This window comes from Neophocaena asiaeorientalis, unplaced genomic scaffold (genome assembly GCF_003031525.2).
Source record: "Neophocaena asiaeorientalis asiaeorientalis breed wild unplaced genomic scaffold, Neophocaena_asiaeorientalis_V1.1 scaffold282, whole genome shotgun sequence".
In the NCBI taxonomy this organism is placed as follows: domain Eukaryota; kingdom Metazoa; phylum Chordata; class Mammalia; order Artiodactyla; family Phocoenidae; genus Neophocaena; species Neophocaena asiaeorientalis.
Window position 1 is genome coordinate 1,029,489 of NW_020172595.1, and position 20,984 is coordinate 1,050,472.

The 20,984-nt window shown below is 50.5% G+C and overlaps 2 protein-coding genes across 8 annotated transcripts in view; one reads left to right on the forward strand and one right to left on the reverse strand.

Annotated features, from left to right (window-relative positions):
• PPP1R10 (protein phosphatase 1 regulatory subunit 10) overlaps nt 1–8,508 on the forward strand; it is a 17,205-nt gene extending 8,697 nt beyond the window's left edge. For both annotated transcript variants that reach the window (XM_024738510.1, XM_024738509.1), the window contains exons 6-20: nt 263–314; nt 2,552–2,629; nt 2,778–2,951; nt 3,169–3,274; nt 3,375–3,487; nt 3,976–4,076; nt 4,324–4,471; nt 4,548–4,706; nt 4,809–5,055; nt 5,221–5,284; nt 5,390–5,584; nt 5,739–5,814; nt 6,044–6,157; nt 6,323–6,985; nt 7,251–8,508. In XM_024738510.1, the coding sequence (XP_024594278.1) occupies nt 263–314; nt 2,552–2,629; nt 2,778–2,951; nt 3,169–3,274; nt 3,375–3,487; nt 3,976–4,076; nt 4,324–4,471; nt 4,548–4,706; nt 4,809–5,055; nt 5,221–5,284; nt 5,390–5,584; nt 5,739–5,814; nt 6,044–6,157; nt 6,323–6,985; nt 7,251–7,360 (2,400 nt within the window). In that variant the 3' untranslated portion in view covers nt 7,361–8,508. The remainder of the gene's footprint in view (nt 1–262; nt 315–2,551; nt 2,630–2,777; nt 2,952–3,168; nt 3,275–3,374; nt 3,488–3,975; nt 4,077–4,323; nt 4,472–4,547; nt 4,707–4,808; nt 5,056–5,220; nt 5,285–5,389; nt 5,585–5,738; nt 5,815–6,043; nt 6,158–6,322; nt 6,986–7,250) is intronic.
• The window catches only part of ABCF1 (ATP binding cassette subfamily F member 1), an 18,821-nt gene continuing 5,799 nt past the window's right edge, over nt 7,963–20,984 (reverse strand). For 4 of the 6 annotated variants that reach the window (XM_024738512.1, XM_024738514.1, XM_024738513.1 and 1 more), the window contains 17 exons: nt 20,042–20,146; nt 19,661–19,783; nt 19,174–19,274; nt 18,991–19,076; nt 18,539–18,678; nt 18,305–18,453; nt 17,926–18,009; nt 17,600–17,724; nt 17,297–17,409; nt 17,035–17,206; nt 16,858–16,932; nt 16,704–16,774; nt 15,449–15,481; nt 15,196–15,364; nt 14,944–15,008; nt 14,777–14,849; nt 13,893–14,631 (listed from right to left, as the gene is read on the reverse strand). In XM_024738512.1, the coding sequence (XP_024594280.1) occupies nt 14,465–14,631; nt 14,777–14,849; nt 14,944–15,008; nt 15,196–15,364; nt 15,449–15,481; nt 16,704–16,774; nt 16,858–16,932; nt 17,035–17,206; nt 17,297–17,409; nt 17,600–17,724; nt 17,926–18,009; nt 18,305–18,453; nt 18,539–18,678; nt 18,991–19,076; nt 19,174–19,274; nt 19,661–19,783; nt 20,042–20,146 (1,851 nt within the window). In that variant the 3' untranslated portion in view covers nt 13,893–14,464. Of the gene's footprint in view, nt 8,097–9,298; nt 9,447–13,892; nt 14,632–14,776; nt 14,850–14,943; nt 15,009–15,195; nt 15,365–15,448; nt 15,482–16,703; nt 16,775–16,857; nt 16,933–17,034; nt 17,207–17,296; nt 17,410–17,599; nt 17,725–17,925; nt 18,010–18,304; nt 18,454–18,538; nt 18,679–18,990; nt 19,077–19,173; nt 19,275–19,660; nt 19,784–20,041; nt 20,147–20,984 lie in introns of those variants that run through there. The other 2 variants (XR_003002374.1, XR_003002373.1) reach the window with 2 other exon arrangements.

Here is a 20,984-nt window from a genome sequence, read left to right on the forward strand (position 1 = left end):
ATGTCCTTTAATAGGTGTGTGACGTGGGGCACTTTATATATCTGAGCCTCGGTTTTTTCATTTGTAAAATGGGAATGGTTGAACCTACCTAACTGGGTTGTTTTAAGGAGTAAGACTACGTCTCCAAGGGCTTTGTAAGAGAGAAGGTCTATCTCAGTGTTAGTGGCTGTTAAGAGATTGTGCGTTTGTGGGAGTGGTTAGCTCTGAGTGGGCTGCTTTTCCTTCTGGCACTTACCATCCTGCTGCTCCCTTCCTTTCATAGAACAACACAGCCAAACTGGTGAAGCAGCTGAGCAAGTCAAGTGAGGATGAAGGTAGGGGCCAGTCCTTTCCTCTGTGTCCTGGGCCTTCTTCCGTTACTTCCACTCAGTTACCTTCATTTCTTAAGATCTCTTGGTGTAAAAGCCATACACTTAAAATTCTTTGGGGGAAATAGTGTCATCCTAGAATGTTTCGTCATCATTTACTTCTGCTTCTCTAAATATCAATAAATAGAGCATATTCTGGGACCCTCAATGTCTATTTTCCTAACAACAGGTATGCTCGTTCTACCAATAAACACCCTGCTCTAGGGCATGGGCAGAATCCTGACTGCTGGAGTATATCATAGCTTTGATAGCAACAGATTCTTTCCTTTGCTAAGACAAAGGGTTTTGGAGCTCCTGGCAAGGGCATACAGTTCTGGCTTGAAGACAAAGCCTGGCTCCAGAAAGTCACAGGCTTTTCTTTAGAGAAGAAAAGGGTTTATATCCAAGAGTTAACCCAAAAGTTTTACACCCAAGGCATAAACCAGTGAGCACGACACTGGTTTCCCGCAAGTGAGCAGCATTGTAGCAGAGCCGATCCCCGCTCTTTGTCTACGGGGAATGGTATGCTAGGTCCCTTTGGAAAGTTTAGCTAGAGGAGAAAACACTGGGAACATTTTCCGGGATAAAGGATCACGATTTTATTTTAACTCACAGTATCGTTTAAGTGAAAAACATTCCCTAGCTTTCCATTCTTTTAGTTGTATTAATTCTGTTTATAGGTCCTTTTATATAATGAGCACTTCACTGTTTTTCTGACATCTCAGAGTAGCTTTGTAGGATAAACTGTAACACAGAAGATCCCATTAAATCATTGCCTATCTTTTGTTTCTTCACTGAGGTATATTGGTCCTTGTTCCAGCTGGCTTAATTGTGTTGCCATCTTTGAGTATAGGTTTAATTATTATTCTGTGCTTCCTTTAGATACTGAAATTTGTACATTCCTTATTGACTGTAGTTAAGTTTACTGGACCATAGTATCGATTGCTTCAAAGAGGTTTCAGGATATTCCCCCACTGGGCATTGGGGTTCATATTGCATTAGGTATAGGAGTTGGCAGTTGTGTGACTGTTTTAAAAAGTTAAGTTTTAATATCGTACAACAATTTCATTATTAAATCAGCCCATAGTGGAAATGTTGGCAAGAAGAGAGGTCCCGTAGACAGGAGATTTTATTTGCCAAGTACAGAAGGAAAGAGCTACAAATGCATTTTTCCATATATTTAGAAATAAATTCTGTTTTTTATCTTTAAATTCTCTGACCATCTTTTTTCTCTAGATAAACTCTGCTTCCTTCATCCTAAATCGGTTTGTTTTTAAGTTCTTTTTTCACTCTTGCAACACTTAATTCTTTTAAGAGCTGTCATCACTAGTGACATCCTAGGAAAAAAGTTTCCCTAGAAAATTTTTTTTTTTTTTTTGCGATACGCGGGCCTCTCACTGTTGTGGCCTCTCCCGTTGCGGAGCACAGCCTCCGGACGCGCAGGCTCAGCGGCCATGGCTCACGGGGCCAGCCGCTCCACGGCATGTGGGATCTTCCCGGACCGGGGCACGAACCTGTGTCCCCTGCATCGGCAGGCAGACTCTCAACCACTGCGCCACCAGGGAAGCCCAGAAAATCTTTTTTTTACGAGGATCTAAATCTGCCTCCTTGAAATTTTTAAAATCTGGTAGCCCTTTGGATACTTGAACCCCTCTGCCTTTCTCCTTATTTTATTGTAATAAGTGGTTAAGGGAAGAGCATAGGCACTAGGTTCATTCTGCCATCTTCTAGTTTTGTAACTTTAATCTCCATGCTTCTGTGTCTTAAAGGGAGATGAAAAATGTTCAGGTTGTGGGCTTCCCTGGTGGCACAGTGGTTGAGAGTCTGCCTGCCGATGCAGGGGACACAGGTTCATGCCCCAGTCCAGGAAGATCCCACATGCTGCAGAGCGGCTGGGCCCGTGAGCCATGGCTGCTGAGCCTGCGAGTCCGGAGCCTGTGCTCTGCAACGGGAGAGGCTACAACAGTGAGAGGCCCGCGTACCACAAAAAAAAAAAAGTTCAGGTTGTAATAGCAATTACGTGAGATGTATGCAAAGCAACTAGTGTAGTTTTTACAACATACTTTAATAAATGTTCCTTCTTTTTGCCCCCCCCGCCTGGTGTTATAATGGCATCAGGGTTGAAAGTTATCTGAATAGAGGAAAATTCCATGATTCAGTGTATCTTACATTATTTAGGCATTTCCCCTTTCTCTCACCTGCAGAGCTCCGGAAATTGGCCTCAGTCCTTGTCAGCGACTGGATGGCTGTGATCCGCTCCCAGAGCAGTACCCAGCCTGCTGGTAAGCAGCTAGGCCCTTTATCCCTTGTATTTCTTTCTTTCCCACTGGGATGTGGCCTTCCGTGCCCCTAACCTGCTTTTTATCTCTGACTGACAGTCTTTCTCTTTATCTAAATAAAATCCTTTTCTGCTCTGTTTTTCCACAACAGAGAAAGATAAGAAGAAACGGAAAGAAGAGGGAAAGAGTCGAACCACCCCTCCTGAGCGACCGTTGACTGAGGTGAAGGCTGAGACTCGGGCTGAGGAGGCCCCGGAGAAGAAGAGGGAGAAGCCCAAGTCCCTCCGAACCACGGCGCCCAGTCATGCCAAGTTCCGCTCTACCGGTAAGGCTGCCGTCTGGCCTCTGGAGTGTCTGTGGGTAGGTGCAGAGCCCGGGCCTTATGTGGAAGAGTTGGACTTAATGGTACGATAAATCTGGAGAGAGGGAAGACTAGTGGGTGGAGCATTGTGGGAGTTTATAGGGCTTGATGAAGGTTAAGGGAGGAAGAGTCAGGAGAGTGTGGAGTGAGTCCAGCCCCAACACCATGTCTTCTCCCCCAGGACTAGAGCTGGAGACCCCGTCTTTGGTGCCTGTGAAGAAGAATGCCAGTGCAGTGGTGGTTTCTGACAAGTACAACCTTAAACCCATCCCCCTCAAGCGTCAGAGGTATGGACCATGTTCTTGGTTTTTGAATGGGTTGGGTCTGTGGACATGAGGGGAAAAGAGGGGGCAAGTCAGGTGTTGTTGACCAGTCCCTTTCTAACAGTTCCACAGCTGCCCCAGGAGATGCTGCACCCCCTGCAGAGAAGAAATACAAGCCACTCAACACAACACCCAATGCCACCAAAGAGATCAAAGTGAAGATCATCCCGCCACAGCGTGAGTCCAAAGTGGGGGGATGTGCTTTGAATTGAGAGCAAACTCTTTTCATGGAAATGAAGCGTTTTCCTCCATTTTCATCTGGTTTCTTGGTGTCCTTTAATGTTTACTCCCTTGGAACTCCCTTCCTAGGAGTCCTTGATAGGATTGCTTAGGAGTGATTTTAGAGATGAAGTAGGGAGGCGTGCTGTTCAGTGACTGGTGGGTGCGCTCCCAGCCGTCACGTTCATGGGGGCTGACTTTGTCACTTACCTGAGCTCTGATTCCTATCCAAAGCCATGCTTGCCTGCCTTTAAAAGAAAGATAGAATAATGACAATAATTTCTTGTGTGAATCCTCCTACATATGCTTCCTGGTCACCTTGAGCTTATTGTGTCCAAAGTTGAGGCAGGGTCTCTATTGGCCAATTTTCTGCCCAGATTTTGTCTATAGGAATAGCATTGTTAAGGAGGTCTGATGATTCCATTTTGTGCTCTTTTCTTTTGTAGCTATGGAGGGCCTGGGCTTTCTGGATGCGCTCAATTCAGCCCCTGTTCCAGGCATCAAAATTAAGAAGAAGAAGAAGGTGCTGTCACCCACAGCTGCCAAGGTATGGGTGCTGCGCAGTAGGTGCCAGTAACCAGGTAGAAAAGGTACAGGTGAAGAGGTGAAGGAAGGGCCCAGCAGCTAGGATGCTCGGGGAGGACAAGAGTTGTGTCTCAGACGTAGACTGGTGGCAGAGTACTGTTAGAGACAGTCTTCCTTTATAGGAACTGTTAGGGGATCCTGCCAAGGACCCTGGACTAATTGCCTTGCCTTTCCTGTCAGCTCATTAATTTCTTTTTCTTTCACAATAGCCAAGCCCATTTGAAGGGAAAACGAGCACAGAACCGAGCACAGCCAAACCTTCTTCCCCAGAGCCAGCACCTCCTTCTGAGGCTATGGACACAGAACGTCCAGGGACCCCAGTTCCCCCTGTTGAAGTCCCAGAGCTCATGGATACTGGTAAGTCTAGAAACTGGTTCAGGTTTCGGGGTTTTCTGAAAGGAAGGATCTGCTCTGAAACTACTTCTGTTTACAGCCTCTTTGGAGCCAGGAGCTCTGGATGCAAAGCCAGTGGAGAGTCCCGGAGATCCTAGCCAGCTGACCCGGAAAGGCAGGAAGAGGAAAACTGTGACCTGGCCTGAGGAGGGCAAGCTGAGAGAGTATTTCTATTTTGAACTGGATGAAACTGAACGAGGTTAGAGATCCAGTTTCCTCTATAGTAGGTGGGGTATAGAGAGTTTAAAAAGGACTTGGTTGGGCTTACCTTCCCTCTTGCTTTTTTTCTCCTTGGCAATAGTGAATGTGAATAAGATCAAGGACTTCGGAGAGGCAGCTAAGCGAGAGATACTGTCAGACCGACACGCGTTTGAGACGGCCCGGCGTCTGAGCCACGACAACATGGAGGAGAAGGTGCCCTGGGTGTGCCCCCGGCCCCTGGTGCTGCCCTCGCCTCCTGTCACCCCTGGAAGCAACAGCCAGGAGCGGTACATCCAGGCTGAGCGGGAGAAGGGGATCCTTCAGGAGCTCTTCCTGAACAAGGAAAGGTGAGCAGAATGGGGTTCACTTCCTGAGGTACTGCGCCCTTGAGGGCAACGTGCCCTGGGGTAATTAGAAGGGGGGTGGGGTTAGGAAGAAAATCAAGGGCTTGAATAAATAATTTGACTGTCACTCTTTTTTTTTTTTTCTATCGCCTGCTGCATTCCTGACAGTCCTCACGAGCCTGATCCTGAGCCCTATGAGCCTATCCCCCCCAAACTCATCCCCCTAGATGAGGTGAGTTATGTGGTGATGGAGGTTGTGATTGACGTTAATGCATCTTTCATGTGAGACGGGCTCTTTATCCTTGTTGGTCCTGATTGTTCTCTCCTGTCATTTCAGGAATGTTCCATGGATGAGACCCCATATGTTGAGACCCTGGAGCCTGGGGGGACCTGTGGCTCACCCGATGGGGCAGGCGGTTCCAAGTTGCCTCCTGTTCTGGCCAATCTTATGGGAAGCATGGGTGCCGGGAAGAGCCCCCAGGGTCCTGGAGGAGGCGGCATCAATGTGCAGGAGATCCTCACCTCCATCATGGTACGAGCCTCCCTCTTCTTCCCCACTGTCTCCATTTCTCCTTACTCCTGTTCTGCTCTCCTTCCCGCTTGCTTTTTCCTCGGGCTCTCCCTTCTCTGCTGGGTGTTACCCTTATTCTCTGTTGACCTTGTCCCTTAATGACCTTGCCTCACAGGGTAGCCCTAACAGTCATCCCTCAGAGGAACTGCTGAAGCAACCAGACTATTCAGACAAGATCAAGCAGATGCTGGGTAATCCTCGGGGCCAGCCCCGGGGCCTGGGCGAGGAGGCCTGCAGTGGAACTGGGGGAGCAGGGGTATTGCCACTAGGCAGCAAGACATGGGAGGGGAAGACTGGACAGAGGGCAGTGCTCTGCCAGGTTGGTCTGAGGGGGTCAGCTGGGCACACCTAAGCGGGAAGACGTCATGCCGCTCTTCTAGAATCATCTTGCTGACTGCTTCACTCCTTTTTCATTAACAGTGCCTCATGGACTCTTAGGGCCTGGTCCCATAGCCAATGGTTTCCCACCGGGAGGCCCTGGGGGCCCCAAGGGCATGCAGCACTTCCCCCCTGGACCTGGCGGACCTATGCCAGGTAGGTGGTGAGTGAGAGGTTGGAATGGGTTTGTCTGCTTGATTTCGGCCTGGTAACTGTACAGGATTGACCAAAGCCGGGGGTTGGTTTGGGTTGGGAGCTGGCGGTCCCTGGGTGCAACAGGTAGCTGATACTGTCTCTCTCCCTTTTTTTTCCCCCCAAAAGGTCCCCATGGAGGCCCTGGGGGCCCTGGTGGGCCAGTGGGTCCACGTCTCCTGGGTCCCCCACCCCCTCCCCGGGGGGCTGATCCCTTCTGGGATGGCCCAGGTGACCCCATGCGGGGTGGCCCGATGCGTGGGGGACCAGGTCCGGGGCCATACCATAGAGGCCGTGGTGGCCGAGGCGGGAGCGAACCACCTCCTCCTCCTCCTCCATTCCGAGGGGCCAGAGGAGGTCGCTCTGGAGGAGGACCTCCAAATGGAAGAGGGGGCCCTGGTGGGGGCATGGTCGGAGGTGGTGGGCATCGTCCCCATGAAGGCCCTGGTGGGGGCATGAGCAGTGGCAGCGGACATCGTCCCCATGAAGGCCCTGGCAGTGGCATGGGCGGTGGGCATCGCCCCCACGAAGGCCCTGGCGGCGGCATGGGTGGTGGCAGTGGCCATCGTCCTCATGAAGGCCCTGGTGGAGGAATGGGTGCTGGTGGTGGACATCGGCCCCATGAAGGCCCTGGACATGGGGGGCCCCACGGCCACCGGCCTCATGATGGCCCTGGTCACCGAGGCCATGACCATCGAGGGCCACCCCCTCATGAGCACCGTGGCCATGATGGCCCTGGCCATGGCGGAGGAGGCCACCGAGGGCATGATGGAGGCCACAGCCATGGAGGAGGTGAGGATGCTCCCTGTCCCCCGTATGGCTTTTGGTGTCCCATTACAACTTTCTGGGGAACGTCACTACCCCGGGTCTGCCAGGCAGAACATGAGGTCACCCCGTTCCCAGCATGCATGGCAGTTCCTTCCTTTAGCCCTTCCCCCAGGTCCCCAAGACTAGGTCTCTGAAAGACAGGTCTCAGGATGCCTTGGACGGGTGGGATGAGGGTGGCATTGACCTCTTGGCCATTTCCTATCTAACTATTCCACCATCATTCCCACAGACATGTCAAATCGCCCTGTTTGTCGACATTTCATGATGAAGGGTAACTCCCGCTATGAGAACAACTGTGCCTTCTACCACCCGGGTGTCAATGGGCCCCCCCTGCCCTAGGGACCACCTGCCCACCCCGCCCACACCCCTGTGGACTGCAGCCTTGCTCCTTCCACCCTTTTATGGCTTCTGTGAGGCCCATTTTCCCCGTTCCCCAGCTGATGAGGAGCCGGCCCCCTCAGTGCCCACCTGCCTGGGTTCTTGGGGGTTTTCGGATCACTGGTGCGCATTGATGTACATATTTTCCTCCAGTCTGGGGAGGAGAGAGACTGGACACATTCTGTACCCTGGACTGCTGAAGAGGAGACCGAGTTGGCTTCACTTTTTGAGGAGATTTGCCCTTTATGCCAAGCGCCTCTCCAGTATTACCCTTTATGCCTGAGAACCTAAAGCTGGTTATCCTGGAGAACACCTCTACTCTCCTCTTGTGGGTCCTCCACACGCACACAGAACTCTGACACGGGATCAGCTGCACTTATGAAATCATCCCAGCCAAGTTCATGCTTCCTCGTGGGGTGGGGAGATGGTAAAAGGGGTATTGTGGATCCCACTGCACTGAGAGGACTCAATCAGGCTGGATTTGAGTTCTGGAACACATCATCCCCACTCCTCCCGACACAGGCTTTACATTGAGTCCTTTCTCAAGTAAGACGTTGCAATCTTCCGTGAACACCCAAGTTTGCATCATGGGTCTGCTAGGTTCAATGATGGCAAATCCACATCGGCATCCGGTGAAAAGTTTTAGCTGGCATAGGTGAGGCCATTGGTGGTGGTCCACCCTTGCCTGCAGCTCATTCTGGAAATTAAAACACTTCAGTGAGACCAGCTTTTCATCAACTGAAGCCCGGCGTGCTGAGCATGCCAGTCACACTACACGCACTGCCTCTGGGAGTTAGCGTGCTCCTGGCCCCCACCTGGAACCTTGTGGGTGTGAGGCCTCCAGCTCCCTCCCTTGCCCTGTCAGCCACCTCTGAATCCCCACCAGGTGCCTTCCTGGGTGGATTCGATGAGATGACCTGCCCTCTCCCAGCCCTCTCCTTCACCTGTCTCAGCATCAGTTGTTTTCTATGAAAACAGTGGATTGGTTGGGTTTTGTGCAGGGTCTTGGGTTAGAGCCACAATGGATTTGAGGATGAGTATTTTCTTTTTTCTTTTGGTTTTGTATATTTTGTACATTAATAATAAACAGTGGAAAGAGAAGTATTTAACCCCTGGTGTTCCTGGACTGTTTAAAAAGAAAAAAGCCATTATCAGCTGTTGTTGAAAGTTCATTAATACAAACCTTTGTGGAATGTGGCTTTCAACCCTTTGTTGGTGTTAAGTGAAATACTGGTGAAGGAGTACTTTGAATACAGAACGCCACAGCTCGGGAAGGCAGCGCTCACAGATCACCTGAGCTGCAGGCACATCCATTCTAGCTGATCCTAACAGCCCTGTGGAGTAGCTTAGGGAAGGGACTTAACGTGAGGGTGGGCAGAAGGGAGGAGTAGGGAAGAGTGGCTGAAAAAGGAAAAATCCAAGAGCAGTTTCTGGGGAAGGAAGAAAAAAGAGGTGGATCCTGCTTGTCCCCAGAAAAGGGGCTCTGCAGGGTAGAGAGAAATAGGCCTGCTGCTAGAAGATGTAGGATCAAGATAATTTTTAGACCTTAAGGACAGGTATTGAGGACCTCGTTGATGGAACAAGATTCCCAGGGGTGGGAATTCCCTGGTGATCCAGTGGTTAGGACTCAGCACTTTCACTGCTGGGGCCTGGATTTGATCCTTAGTTGGGGAACTAAGATCCTGCAAACTGTGTGGCATGGCCAAAAAAAGTATATTTAAAAAAAAGAAAGATTCCTGGGGAGACAGGAGGTTTTAGAGTCCAGAACATGGAGGGAGAGGATTAACTTTAAATAGGAAGCTCTGCTATTCTTGTAATCAGAAATTAGGAGATTACATTTTGGGGGAAGAGGGAAAGGGAGGTAGGGATATTGGGGTATAGGTTGAGAATGGTGGTTACCAAAGTTGCAGCGTTCCTCAGAATCATCTGAAGGGCTTTTAAAAGAGATTGGGGGTGGGGTTCGGCAAATTTTCTGATTCAGCAGGTCTGGGACGAATTCCGAGATTTTGCATATCTAACAAGTTCCCAGGTGTTGCTGACTGCTGATCTGGAAAACAATGAAAAGACGGCCCTAGAACACGTTTCTTGGCTGTTGTTTCCAGGATTGGCCACAAGAGGGGAGCAACTTCCTAAACCTCACAGGCCCCACCTACACTTAGGCCAGCGGTGTTAATTTTATCTTCCCTTTTGCCCCTTCTCTGGAAAGAGGGTGTTCAGTCAGCCTACTGTTGCTCTTCACACTCGGAGAGGTCCTGAAAAGATGTAATCTAAGGGCCAACCTAAGAGGTGAAATACCAATGAAGTACACAACTCAAGTGAAAAAAAGTTAAAAATTCTTTAACTTGGGCTTCCCTGGTGGCGCAGTGGTTAAGAATCCGCCTGCCAATGCAGGGGACACGGGTTCGAGCCCTGGTCTGGGAGGATCCCACGTGTCGCGGAGCAACTAAGCCCGTGCACCACAACTATGGAGCCTGCGCTCTAGAGCCCGCAAGCCACAACTACTGAGCCTGTGTGCCTAGAGCCTGGGCTCTGCAGTGAGAAGCCACCACAATGAGAAGCCTGCACACTGCAACAAAGAGTAGCCCCCGCTCGCCGCAACTAGAGAAAGCCCGGCGCAGCAATGAAGACCCAACGCAGCCAAAAATAATTTAAAAAAAAAAAAAATTCTTTAACTTGTGTTTCTTTCTTTCTGGTTCCATCTACTGCTGCTTCTCACCTTCTTCCCTCCACCTCCTGCAACAGGCCACACCACAAGAACCTTTACAGAGAGCTTAATTTTTTCTATTTTAATTTAAAAATGAGTTCAGCCATTTTTTTTCAAATTCTCCATGAAAATCCAAATTACCTGTTACTTAGATTTTCTTTTTTTTTTAGGCAGGGAGACAGTTTGAGCATCTCATCCATTTCACTGTACCCACTGACCCATTTCTGTTTTCTTCACCAAGCCTTGCAGGCACACCTCTCGCGACTGCTTCAGTTGGTCTGTTCTTCCTTTCTTATTCCATTTCCACCCCCACCCCTAAATAACCTATTAACTTTTGACTTTTCTGTCAACCCTTCCCCAAGCACACCAGTGCAGTCTCCAATTCTGAATCACCATTATTCTATTTCTCCCATTCCTGCTCCCAGGCAGTAAATATAATGTTGAAAACCCACAAAATCCTACCATCTTGGCCCAGTACCAATTACTAGCACGGACTCAACATTCACTGCTACCTGGCAACTCCTAACTCCTCTCCCTTCTCTGGCACCAAATCTCCTGAGAAAGTGAGCCCCATCCTACGTGAGCACCATTTCCCCTTCTCTTCACCTGAAAATATGAGTCTACATTATCTCCTTTCCTTTCTTAGAGGAAGGAGGATATCTCCTCCTGCTCGCCTCTCCTGGCATCTCCTCTTCCTGTCTCCCTCCCACCCACCACTCTTCACCCAGCAGCCAGAGCAATTTTGTGAAAATGAAAACCAGGTCAATTCACACTCCTGCGTACACACTGCCTTCTATTATTCCTAGAACCATATCCCAACTCCCTATCAACGTTTATAAGACCCCACGCGTCCTGGCCGCTGCTCAAGCTCTAAGCTCAAGCCATGGTCCTGACCAAGTCAAGCTCTTTCCAGCTTCTGAGCCTCTGCACATTCTGGTGCCTTGCTGAAGGCTCTTTCTCACCCATCTAGTTGGTTCCTTCTCCACCTACAGGCCTTGGTTTTAATTAATGTCACTTCTTCTGAGAAGTCTTCCCTAATCACTCAAGCTAAAGGTGACCCCTACCCTTTCTCTCCTAACACGTTTCCTGTGACATGCTCCAAAGGCACCACTGAGTTCCTACCTTTGCACTTCTAACAAACTCCAGGTGATGCCGCTGCTGCTGGTCTAGGACACGCTGAGAACCACTGCCCTAGAACAGCCACCAGTTCAAGCGTCTCAGCTGCTGCACCAGCACCGGCAGCACAAGGGCAACTTCTCACATTCCCAGGCCTCCTCTGAGTTGTGTATGGCCACAGGGCTCCTTCCTGACTTTCATCTCTCCCACCGTAGTGCTGACAGACTTCCCTAAAACGTCTCTCACATGTTCCTAAAACACACTCCTGCCTTGGCTCTCATGCCCCTCAAGGACTCATCCTTTGGTCATCCTGTCCATATTCTACAGATGAGGGAGGACGCCCAGGGCACTGGCATCAGAAAACCAGGGCCCCCATCCCAGGAACTCTCCCTTCCAGGCTGGGTGACCATGGGTATGTCAGCATCTCTGAGTCTGTTTCTTCATTAGGAAGGTGTGGAGAAGAGTAAGTAATTTTTTATAACACTTCTATGGTGCTCATTATGAACAATATTAGTGCATGATTTGTAGGTGACAAAGGTTGTCATAAATTAAAATATTTAATTGTTAACTAAATTCCATTTTTCAGGCTTTGGGTTACCCACATACTGTACTACCGTGTAAACGTGTAATTTTTTCCTTTCGAGTTCCATTTCTATGCTGCTCTTTTTGAAGAAGTGTAATTCTTTTGCCCATATTTAAAGTGCATTATTATAGTATATATATTGAGGAAAGAAAGAAAACTTGTGCCCATGGATGGAAGTTATTTTGGAGCATCTGAAGTATTTGTAGTGAAATCCGCGATCAAACACTTAAAATGCAAAATGTTGGTGTTCATTTTATAAACAACATTCTCAACTATTTTGTGTAACATCTCATCTAGACTACTGAACTGAAAAATTTAAGTGCAAAGTGTAGAGTGTACATGAAATACATGTAACAAAAGTAAAAAAAAAAAATTAAAGCCCTTCACAAATAATTACTTAATCCCTTAATAACCTTGTGAGGTAGGGGCTTTTTATCACCTTCATGTTACAAATGAGGAAACAGGTATCAAGAGGCTAAGTCCAAGGTCACCCCACTAGTAGTGGACTTGAAGCCTGCTCCCACTGTTCTACGACACACCTACTTTGTGGAATTGTGGAGAATACTTTCACATGTAACATCTTACTTGGCACAAGACCCTGATGTTTTTCCCTCAAATTCCATAAGGGGTGCTCCTTTAGATCTAACTTGGAGATGTACCCAACGGCACGTCTTCAATCATCTTCACACCAAACCTTCACTTTTAGCGTAAAACTCATAACTGAGGTCCAGTATTATTTGGCCAGAAAATAACTTCCCCAAATTAGACATCCCAACTTAGTAAATCTTAAATGGTTCTTCATATTTTCCCTGGAACTGCACACATCTGACCATCCTCTCTCCAACTCCCACACCTGGCTCTTTCCATCTGTCCTTGCCTTGTATCCCTCTCTCTCGTATCCTAATTCAGGATTTATTAGCTCATCCCCACAGCGAAAGTTCTGGGGCCCATCCCCTAAGTCTCTAAAGTCCACCTTGCCCATCACTACCTGAAATCACCACCAACCAACCACTTGCCACTTGGGTTTTACTTTCCAAACCCATCTCTCCAATCTAACTCTAATAAGAAAAGTGGCCACAGCAGCCATGTTCTCTCATTAACTCTCAAATAGTTCTTTCTTCTTTAGATCTGCCTTAGACCTGCTCTTTTCCTATGTTCCAAAAATGGCTCCCTGTTCCTCACTACTAAAATCCTGGGACTTCCCTAGTGGTGCAGTTGTTAAGAATCTACCTGCCAATGCAGGGGACACCAGTTCAAGCCCTGGTCCGGGAAGATCCCACATGCTGTGGAGCACCTAAGCCCGTGTGCTACAACTACTGAGCCTGCGCTCTAGAGCCCATGAGCCACAACTACTGAGCCCATGTGCCACAACTACTGAAGCCTGCACATCTAGAGCCCGTGCTCCACAACAAGACAAGCCACTGCAATGAGAAGCTGCCACACCACAACGAACAGTAGCCCCACTCGCTGCAACTAGTGAAAGCCTGCGCGCAGCAACAAAGACCCAACACAGCCAACAATAAAGAAATAATTAAAAAAAAAAAAAAAATCCTTACTTTTTCAAGGTCCACTCTCAAGTGATCCCGCCCTATAATCAAGTTCTAGATAATCTTTCTCTTCTATGAGCTCAAGGCAACTTAGAATCTACAGCACCACACATTTGGCAATTAACTGTATCACGCTATACACTCAAGTCTTACTTTCTAAGTCTTCTCTATCTAGACTATTCATGAAGGCAGACCTTGTCTCTTCCCTTCTTGCATACTGCACGGTGCTGTACATGTTGGCTGATTTAGTAACTTTTGGGAGGATCAGGTCTCTGGTCCCTGATACCAGGGCGGAGCTTGGATAGTGAGAAACCCGAGTGTCCTAGTTGGATGGGATGACTCACTTTCCTTTGTCCTTGTCGGAAGGGCTGTGGGAAGGGAGGGAGGCTCCTCAAACAGTGAGCACCACCTAAAGTGCGGTAAGACTGCAAGTTAGACCCACCTGTACTGGTGGGGAAGAGAGGATACTAACTGCTGCTAGTAAACTGAACAAAGCAAATCAAGAGTAAGAACAGTTCCAGCTCCCACGAAATCTCCAAACAGTGACAGGGCGGCGCAACTCCTTTCCTTTATTTCTTCCCCTTGTAAAGGGTGATTCGAGTTCAGCAGCATTCCTTTCCTGCCCCCAAGTCCCCAACCAGACTAGAGACTGCAGGCACCAAATCCTGGGTGACAGTGCAGGCCTCAGAACTCTCCTCCAGCTCTGAGCTGCACCAGCTGTTTGTATCAGTTAGGTCAGCATTAAATCCACCAGAAAAAAGCAGCACCACTCACAGAACAGGGCAGCAGCTGGGCCTGAAGCTTTGAGGCGGACCAGACGCAGGCTTCTGAGGACAGAATCTCAGACAACTGGCCACATGAGCTTGGCTGGATGCAACCCCATAACAAAGGTCACCTCTGCTTGTACAGAGGGATTTCAAGAACAAGGCCAGCTCAGTTATCTGAAGAGAGCAATCAGACAAGTCTTTCAGAGAAGAGGAAGCAATCGAAGCGGTATCCTGGTCACATCAAGACCACACTCCGCCTTCATGTACCCGAGTAGCTACTGCGCCAGTTGCAGACCAGAGCAGACTTCTGAGTGGAGAGGAGACGAGGGGATGTCCAGGAAGGAAAGCTCATTCTCGGGGCCGGCTGACCATGACTTCCCCCAGGGCCTCCAACACCTCCCGCTTGTAGTCTTCGAAGTCGCCGTCGATCTGGCTAACACTCTGCTCCTCCACCACCCACAGCTGGCAGCTGGTTTCTGTGATAAGTCGGGCATCATGGCTGACGACGATCACAGCTTTGAAGAAAGATGGCGAGAATGGAGGGCAGAGAGGAAGGAGGAAGAGGGGGATCAGAACCTGAGAGGAGGGCGCCCAGCCGAAAGACACCACAGCCCGGTCCCCAAGGCGGGGAGGAGGAGGGCGCGCCCTGAGCTGACTCACCACCCTTGTATTCGTTGATGGCCTCCCCAAGAGCATCGATAGACTCTATGTCCAGGTTATTGGTGGGCTCGTCCTATGGGGGAGGAGGCATCCCGTGACTGAGAGTTACGACTCTTACCTTTCTCTTCTGTCACCCTTGCCCCAGCCCTGCAGTCCAGCTCACTCACCAAGATGAGGACATCGGGCTCCCGACAGGACAGCTCTGCAAACACAACTCGGGCTTTCTGCCCACCTGTAGCAAAGGGAAAGGAGATCCACCACACCTTTCACCACCTGACATTTCTGCAGGTAAACCCTGAATGTGTGTGTGCGCACGCGGTGAGGTCCCCCAAGTCCCAGTTCCTCTTTCCTCCTGCCTCTAGGGACAGTCTGCAGGTATGAAGGCTAAGGACGGGGACACCTGCCCTGGCCCCTGGTACCAGAGAGTTTGCAGATCTGGATGGTGTGGGCGTGACTCTCCAGGCCAAAGCGGCCCAGGCACTTGCGGGCATCCTGGTAGGGCAGGTTGAAGCCCCGTTGCAAGTACTCGGTGGGCGTCTCCTCCATGCGCAGCTGCTCTGCATACTGCTGGTTGAAGAAGCCAATTTTCTGCCCGAGAGAAGAGGGAGGTGGTCAGTCAAAGTCATACTTCCTCTGTCAGCCTCTTACTCCCTGATTCTCAAAGCCACTTACCAGCCGGTGGTTCTTCCTCATTTCCCCACGAGTCTGCAAGGAAAAAGCAAGGGGGGAACTAAGGGGAAAGGAGCTGCAGCTCCACACCCCAACTTTTCTGAAGGGGAGCTAAACACCAGAACCGGGCTGGAACAAGCCAGCATGAGAAAGGGAACACGGGCGTCTCCTGAACGTGACCAAGGCAGGCTCAGGAAATCAGAAGCAAGAGGAGAATGAAGGAGGGGGAGACAGAAAGCAGAGATTCAGAACCAGGAGCAGACTGACCACAAGTAAAGGACCCCCGTCCCCACCCCCGCCTTCCAGCAAGATGTTTTCAGGGTTCCACCTCAGATGGGGATTAAGAGACAGTTTGTGTGAGGATCTAGAACACCTTTCTGAAGATCTACTCTCTGTGGGTGTGAGGCAACGGGGCCTCTCAACACTTTCTTGGAGGGCAGACAGATGGCTACAACCCACCTAAGCACTACATAACGCCGCAAAAGTCCCCAAAGCAATTCCAGGGAATTTATCCTAAGGAAAACTAAATTCATGAACAGGTATAATAAGACTATTTACTACAGGTTTGTCCTTTAGTGAAAAATCTAAACGACTGACATCAAATACACTACAGTAGATCCACACGAAGTGAACACACACATAGGATTACTGGCACGGAAAAACACTTGATGTACATTATCTGGAAAAAGCTGGCCACAGAACAATTCACACGATAGGCCACTTTCGTTAAAAAAAGTTATACGCACGCTTGTAAAGGAAAAAAAAGGGAGAAAGCAATCCATCGAAATTAATACTGGTCACCTCTGGATTTTGCTCTGGCTTACGAAACTTCTTTTCTTTCTTTTTTTTTCCAGCTGTGCCGCGCAGCTTGAGGGATCTTAGTTCACGGACCAGAGACTGAACCCGGGTCCATAGCAATGAAAGCTCTGAGTCCTAACCACTGGACCACCATGGAAATTCCCTGGCTTGTGCAATTTCTAACCACTCTACAATGGGCATGTATTTCTTGCATAACCGAAACACATGGGGGGTGGGGAGGCATGCCCCTAGCCTGGCCCCACTTCTGGCTCTTCTCCCCGCCTGATCTAAACCATCCTCCTCTACAGCACCTCTCAAGGAAGCGCACCATCCATGACAAGTTCTGTATTTAACTCTCCATGGCACAGAGGGGCCCCCAACTGCAGCCTCTGGGGAAGAGCCGAGTGCTCACGCTTCTGCTCGCTCGTTGCCGTCCCCCCTTCCTGGCTCCTGGACTCACCGGCGTCAGCTTGCCTGTCAGCAGCAGCAGCAGGGTGCTCTTCCCCACACCGTTAGGGCCCACGATGCAGACTGCCAGAAGGAAGACAAAGGTCAAAGAGGCGAGGTCCCCAGAAACTCTCCCCGGGGCTCCTGAGCCTCCCCTGCCAACTCACTCCTTGAGTCCATGTCAATGCCAAAATCCAGATTCTTAAAGAGTGGTTTCTGCCCCTCATAGCCAAACGTCACACCTGAGAGGCCAGGAAAAGAAGCACTTTATTTTCTCTTCAGAGTCCCCCGAGGGTGCCCTGAATGTCCTGGTGTGGAGGGAAGGCATGGCCGCGGCCGCTCACCGTGCAGGCCCAGCACCGGAGGGCTGAGCGGCGGCGGGTCAGGGAACGTGAAGCGCACAGTGTACTCCCTGGGCCGCTTCAGGAGCTCGGGGGCCTCCTGTGACTCCTCATCCTGGTTTTTCCTCCGGCACTTCTGCTGCTTTCGAGTCAGGGCTTCCTTTGTTTGCTTTTCCTGGGAAAGAAGGAGACACCCGCACCCTTTACAGAAGGCCTCAAAAGGCAGGCAGGGCCCGAGTCCTCCCAGGAAGACCCAAGTGCTCACCGCCTGCTTGGTGGACTTGCCGCCCGCCTTTAACTCCTTCAGCTTTTTCTCCTGCTTCTCATACTGCTTCAGCAGTTCCTTCTGTTTCTGCTGGTACATCTTCTTGAAGGTCACTGGGGCAAGAGAGGGGAATGGGCATCGATGGTTGTCCCTCTCCCCAGCAGGACGGGGGAGGATGGGGGCAGGCGTCGTTGTCTAGAATTCTGAAAGACTCAGAATTATCACCACAACCCTACAGGCCCTCCCTCCCAGGCCCTTCTCCAGGAACCACCCCTTTCCTTGCCCGCAAACGATCCTCCTTACTGTAATTGCCCCTGTAGTAATGGAGCCGCTGGGCATCAAGATGGATGATATCGGTACAGACGTCATCCAGGAAGCCCTGGTCATGGGAGACGATGAGCAGCGTCTTTCGCCAGCCTTGGAGGTAGCTGGGTTTTAGAGAAGAGCGTGGAAATGTCACAATGGCCAGGTTAGGGTGGAGTCAGGGGAAGCAGACAGAGCACGGGGGCAGGGAGTGAAAGAGGTGGGGCTGGAGTGAGAGGTGTCAAGGACAGAGTGGAGACCAGCTAGAGGAAACGAGGGCAGAATGCGAACCAACGATGCAAAGGCTGTAATCAAGGGCTACTCACTTATTGAGCCAGATGACAGCATTGAGGTCCAGGTGGTTGGTGGGCTCATCCAACATCAGCAGCGTGGGCTCCATGAATAGCGCCCTAGAGGGCAGGGCAGCAGAATGCAGAGTCAGGGGGAAGAAGACCCTTGCTCAGAGAACCCAGAGAAGCCTCTGGTAAGTGGAGCCTGAGACCATGAACACTCCTTCCCAACCTCTCCTTAGACAGTTCCCAGGCAGGAGACACAGACAGAATACACCCCCAGGTAGGGAGAAAAGACCCTGAGTCTGGCACAGCAGACAGTAAGGGAGGGAGAAGACGGCTTTGGAAGAACGGGGAGAAGGGAAAGAGCCCTGGTGGACGGTGCTGGAAGGGAGGGTGGTGAGGGGGGGCCCACCTAGCGAGGGAGACGCGCATGCGCCAGCCCCCCGAGAACTTCTGTGTGGGTCGATTCTGCATCTCAGGGTCAAAGCCCAGACCGGCCAGGATCCGGCGGGCTTTGGCCTCTGCAGCTGCCGCCCCGGTAGCCCGCAATTCCTCATACACCTGGGAGGAGGGAGAAGAGGACACATGCTGCGAGGTCCCAGGAGCCCCCAGTCTTAGCCCGTGTCCCCTGCGCCATCTCCTCTACCTTCTCGAGCCTCTCGGCAGCCGCGTCATCACCCTGCTCCAGCTGTCCCTGAAGCTGCCGCTCCTCTTCCAACAGCTTCAAGCGCTTGGTGTCGGCTCGGAGAACAGCCTGCACGGCCGGCGTCTCATCGGCTACCACCTCTGGGGGCAGGGGAGAAGTCAGGGTGCCCCAAGGGCCAAGCCTCCTATTCCCTCTTCCCTATAGCTGTTTCTGGTTTGCCTGACCCTGCCCAGCTCTTTGTACTTGTTCCAAATAAAATACTCTCCAGTCTCTCATCTCTTCTCCCCCTTCTTTAGCACCATTTCCCAGTCCCCAGTCTCCCACATAACCCTTCCAGCTCTACAACCACGGTTTCTTCTATTCTTGGTTGGCTCCTGTACCCCAGTGGCGGCCCCCCTCAGGCCCCTCGGTTTCACCTCCCCATCAAGCCCCTCTCCCACCAGCGGCCTCACCCTGTTCACAAAGCAGCACGTCTATGTTGGGAGGGATGCTCAGGGCTCGGTTGGCGATGTGCTTGAGGAGAGTAGTCTTGCCCTTGCTGGGGTATGAGAGCTTTTAGGACCAGGCTGCCTCAGAGAAGTCTCTTCTCCTTCCAGCCCCGCCCCCCTCACAGCTCCAGCCCCTCCTCTCCTCACCCATTGGGTCCCACCAGCCCATAGCGGCGGCTGGCGACAATGTACAGGTCTGCGTTGACAAACAGCTCCTTGCCGTGGGCGGAGATGCTGAACTTCTCCAGCTGCAGGTGTCAGGGAAGGAGCGAGCACATGAGAACTCTCCCTTCCAGACAGCAGCTGCAGCTTTCTCTCTGCAGGGAAGGCTCCTCTTCTCACCACACCGGCCCCTTCCCCAACCACTGCCTCTAATCGGAGTCTCCAAATCCTAAGCTCGGCCAGCCTGTCCCGCCTTGCTTCCCTCCAAGGGTGGACCCTTATGCTGGCTCTTCTATCTTCTCACTCAAGTTGGCAGAACTCAAGGTGTAGAGAACGGCTCCAAGCTTTCTTCCCAATGGACTTCCCATTCATACCCACTTCCTCGGCTGCCGTGGCCACTCAGGGGAAGGTGAGAAGTGGCATGTCCCTGGGTAAGCTGGTAGAGGGGCCCTTACCTTGGCCCAGACCTTACCTTGATGTCAGATGCGTTTTCTAACATGGCCTGGCGGGAAGACACCTCTGCTTGCGACACGGAGAAGTCATTTTCAGCAGCACTGGCTGCTTTTAATGAAGCCACCTGGCGCTCATACTCCATCTGAGAAGGAAGGAAAAATCACATTTGAGGCTATTGCCTGCCACTTTCCCATCACCACAATACAGCCCCACATCACCAGACACCAAGACAAGGCTCACAGAGAGCAGTTATTTCCTTACTCCAACTGTTCTACTTGACAGAGCACCCAAAGCGCTCCTTCTTGTCCCCTAATTCACATGTCCCCTACTTGAAGCGTTAAGGAAAAAAAAAAAAAATCAGGTTCTCCCACCTTTGACCACCAAGAATCCAAGGTTTTACCTGTTTCTTCAGCTTCTTCTTCTCCTTCTTGCTAAGGTGAGCAAAGGGACCATCAGCCTTGGACTCCCCTTCCTCCTCCTCCTCCTCTCCTTCTTCCTCTGAGCCCTGTGAGAACCAGGGCATAGTAAAAACAAGGGACCCCTTTCCCTTCTAGAACTCAGAATTCACATCACGTACCCCCAGTTCCACAGTCAGCTCTGTCTCTCTCCACCAGGGTCCTGAAATACACTGGTGGATCCGCTCCCATTCTCATACCCGCCCTGCTCTCCTTGCAGCCCTATATCCATTTTTGCCACCAGAAATGGTATGAGTATTTATGTATAAAACGTAATAATGTATGTATACCTGTAACTATGTAACTGCCAATACAGTGTAATTGAGGATTATATGAGGTTCTTTTTCTCATGTATCAGTGGCCTACACATTAACATGCAGGGGAAAGGTCTAGAAGCCCTAGCATACAGTCACTGAGAAATCCAGTAAAATCAGAACTAGCAAATGCTAACAGTACGAGGGAGCTCAGAGATCACTAGATCACACAGATGAGGAAACTGAGACCCAAGGAGATGGAAAAATGTACTCAAGGTCACACAGTGAGTGGTGGCAAGAGCCACAGCTCAGACTGACTGAGGCTAACGCCCGCAGCATTTCCTCTCTGGGTCAGGAGTTGCCAATGATGGCCCTTGAGCTAAGAACGGTTTTTACACTTTCAAGGAATTTTTCCAAAAATAGAAAACAAGAAGAATATGCATCAGAGATTGTATATGGCCTGCAAAGCCAAAAATATTTATTATGTGTCCCTTTACAGAAGTTTGCCTGGGACTTCCCTGGTGGTCCAGTGGTTAGGACTCCACGGTTTCAGTGCCATGGGCCAGGGCTCAATCCTTGGTTGGGGAACTAAGATCCCGCAAGCCATGTGGCAGGGACAAAAAAAAAAAAAAAA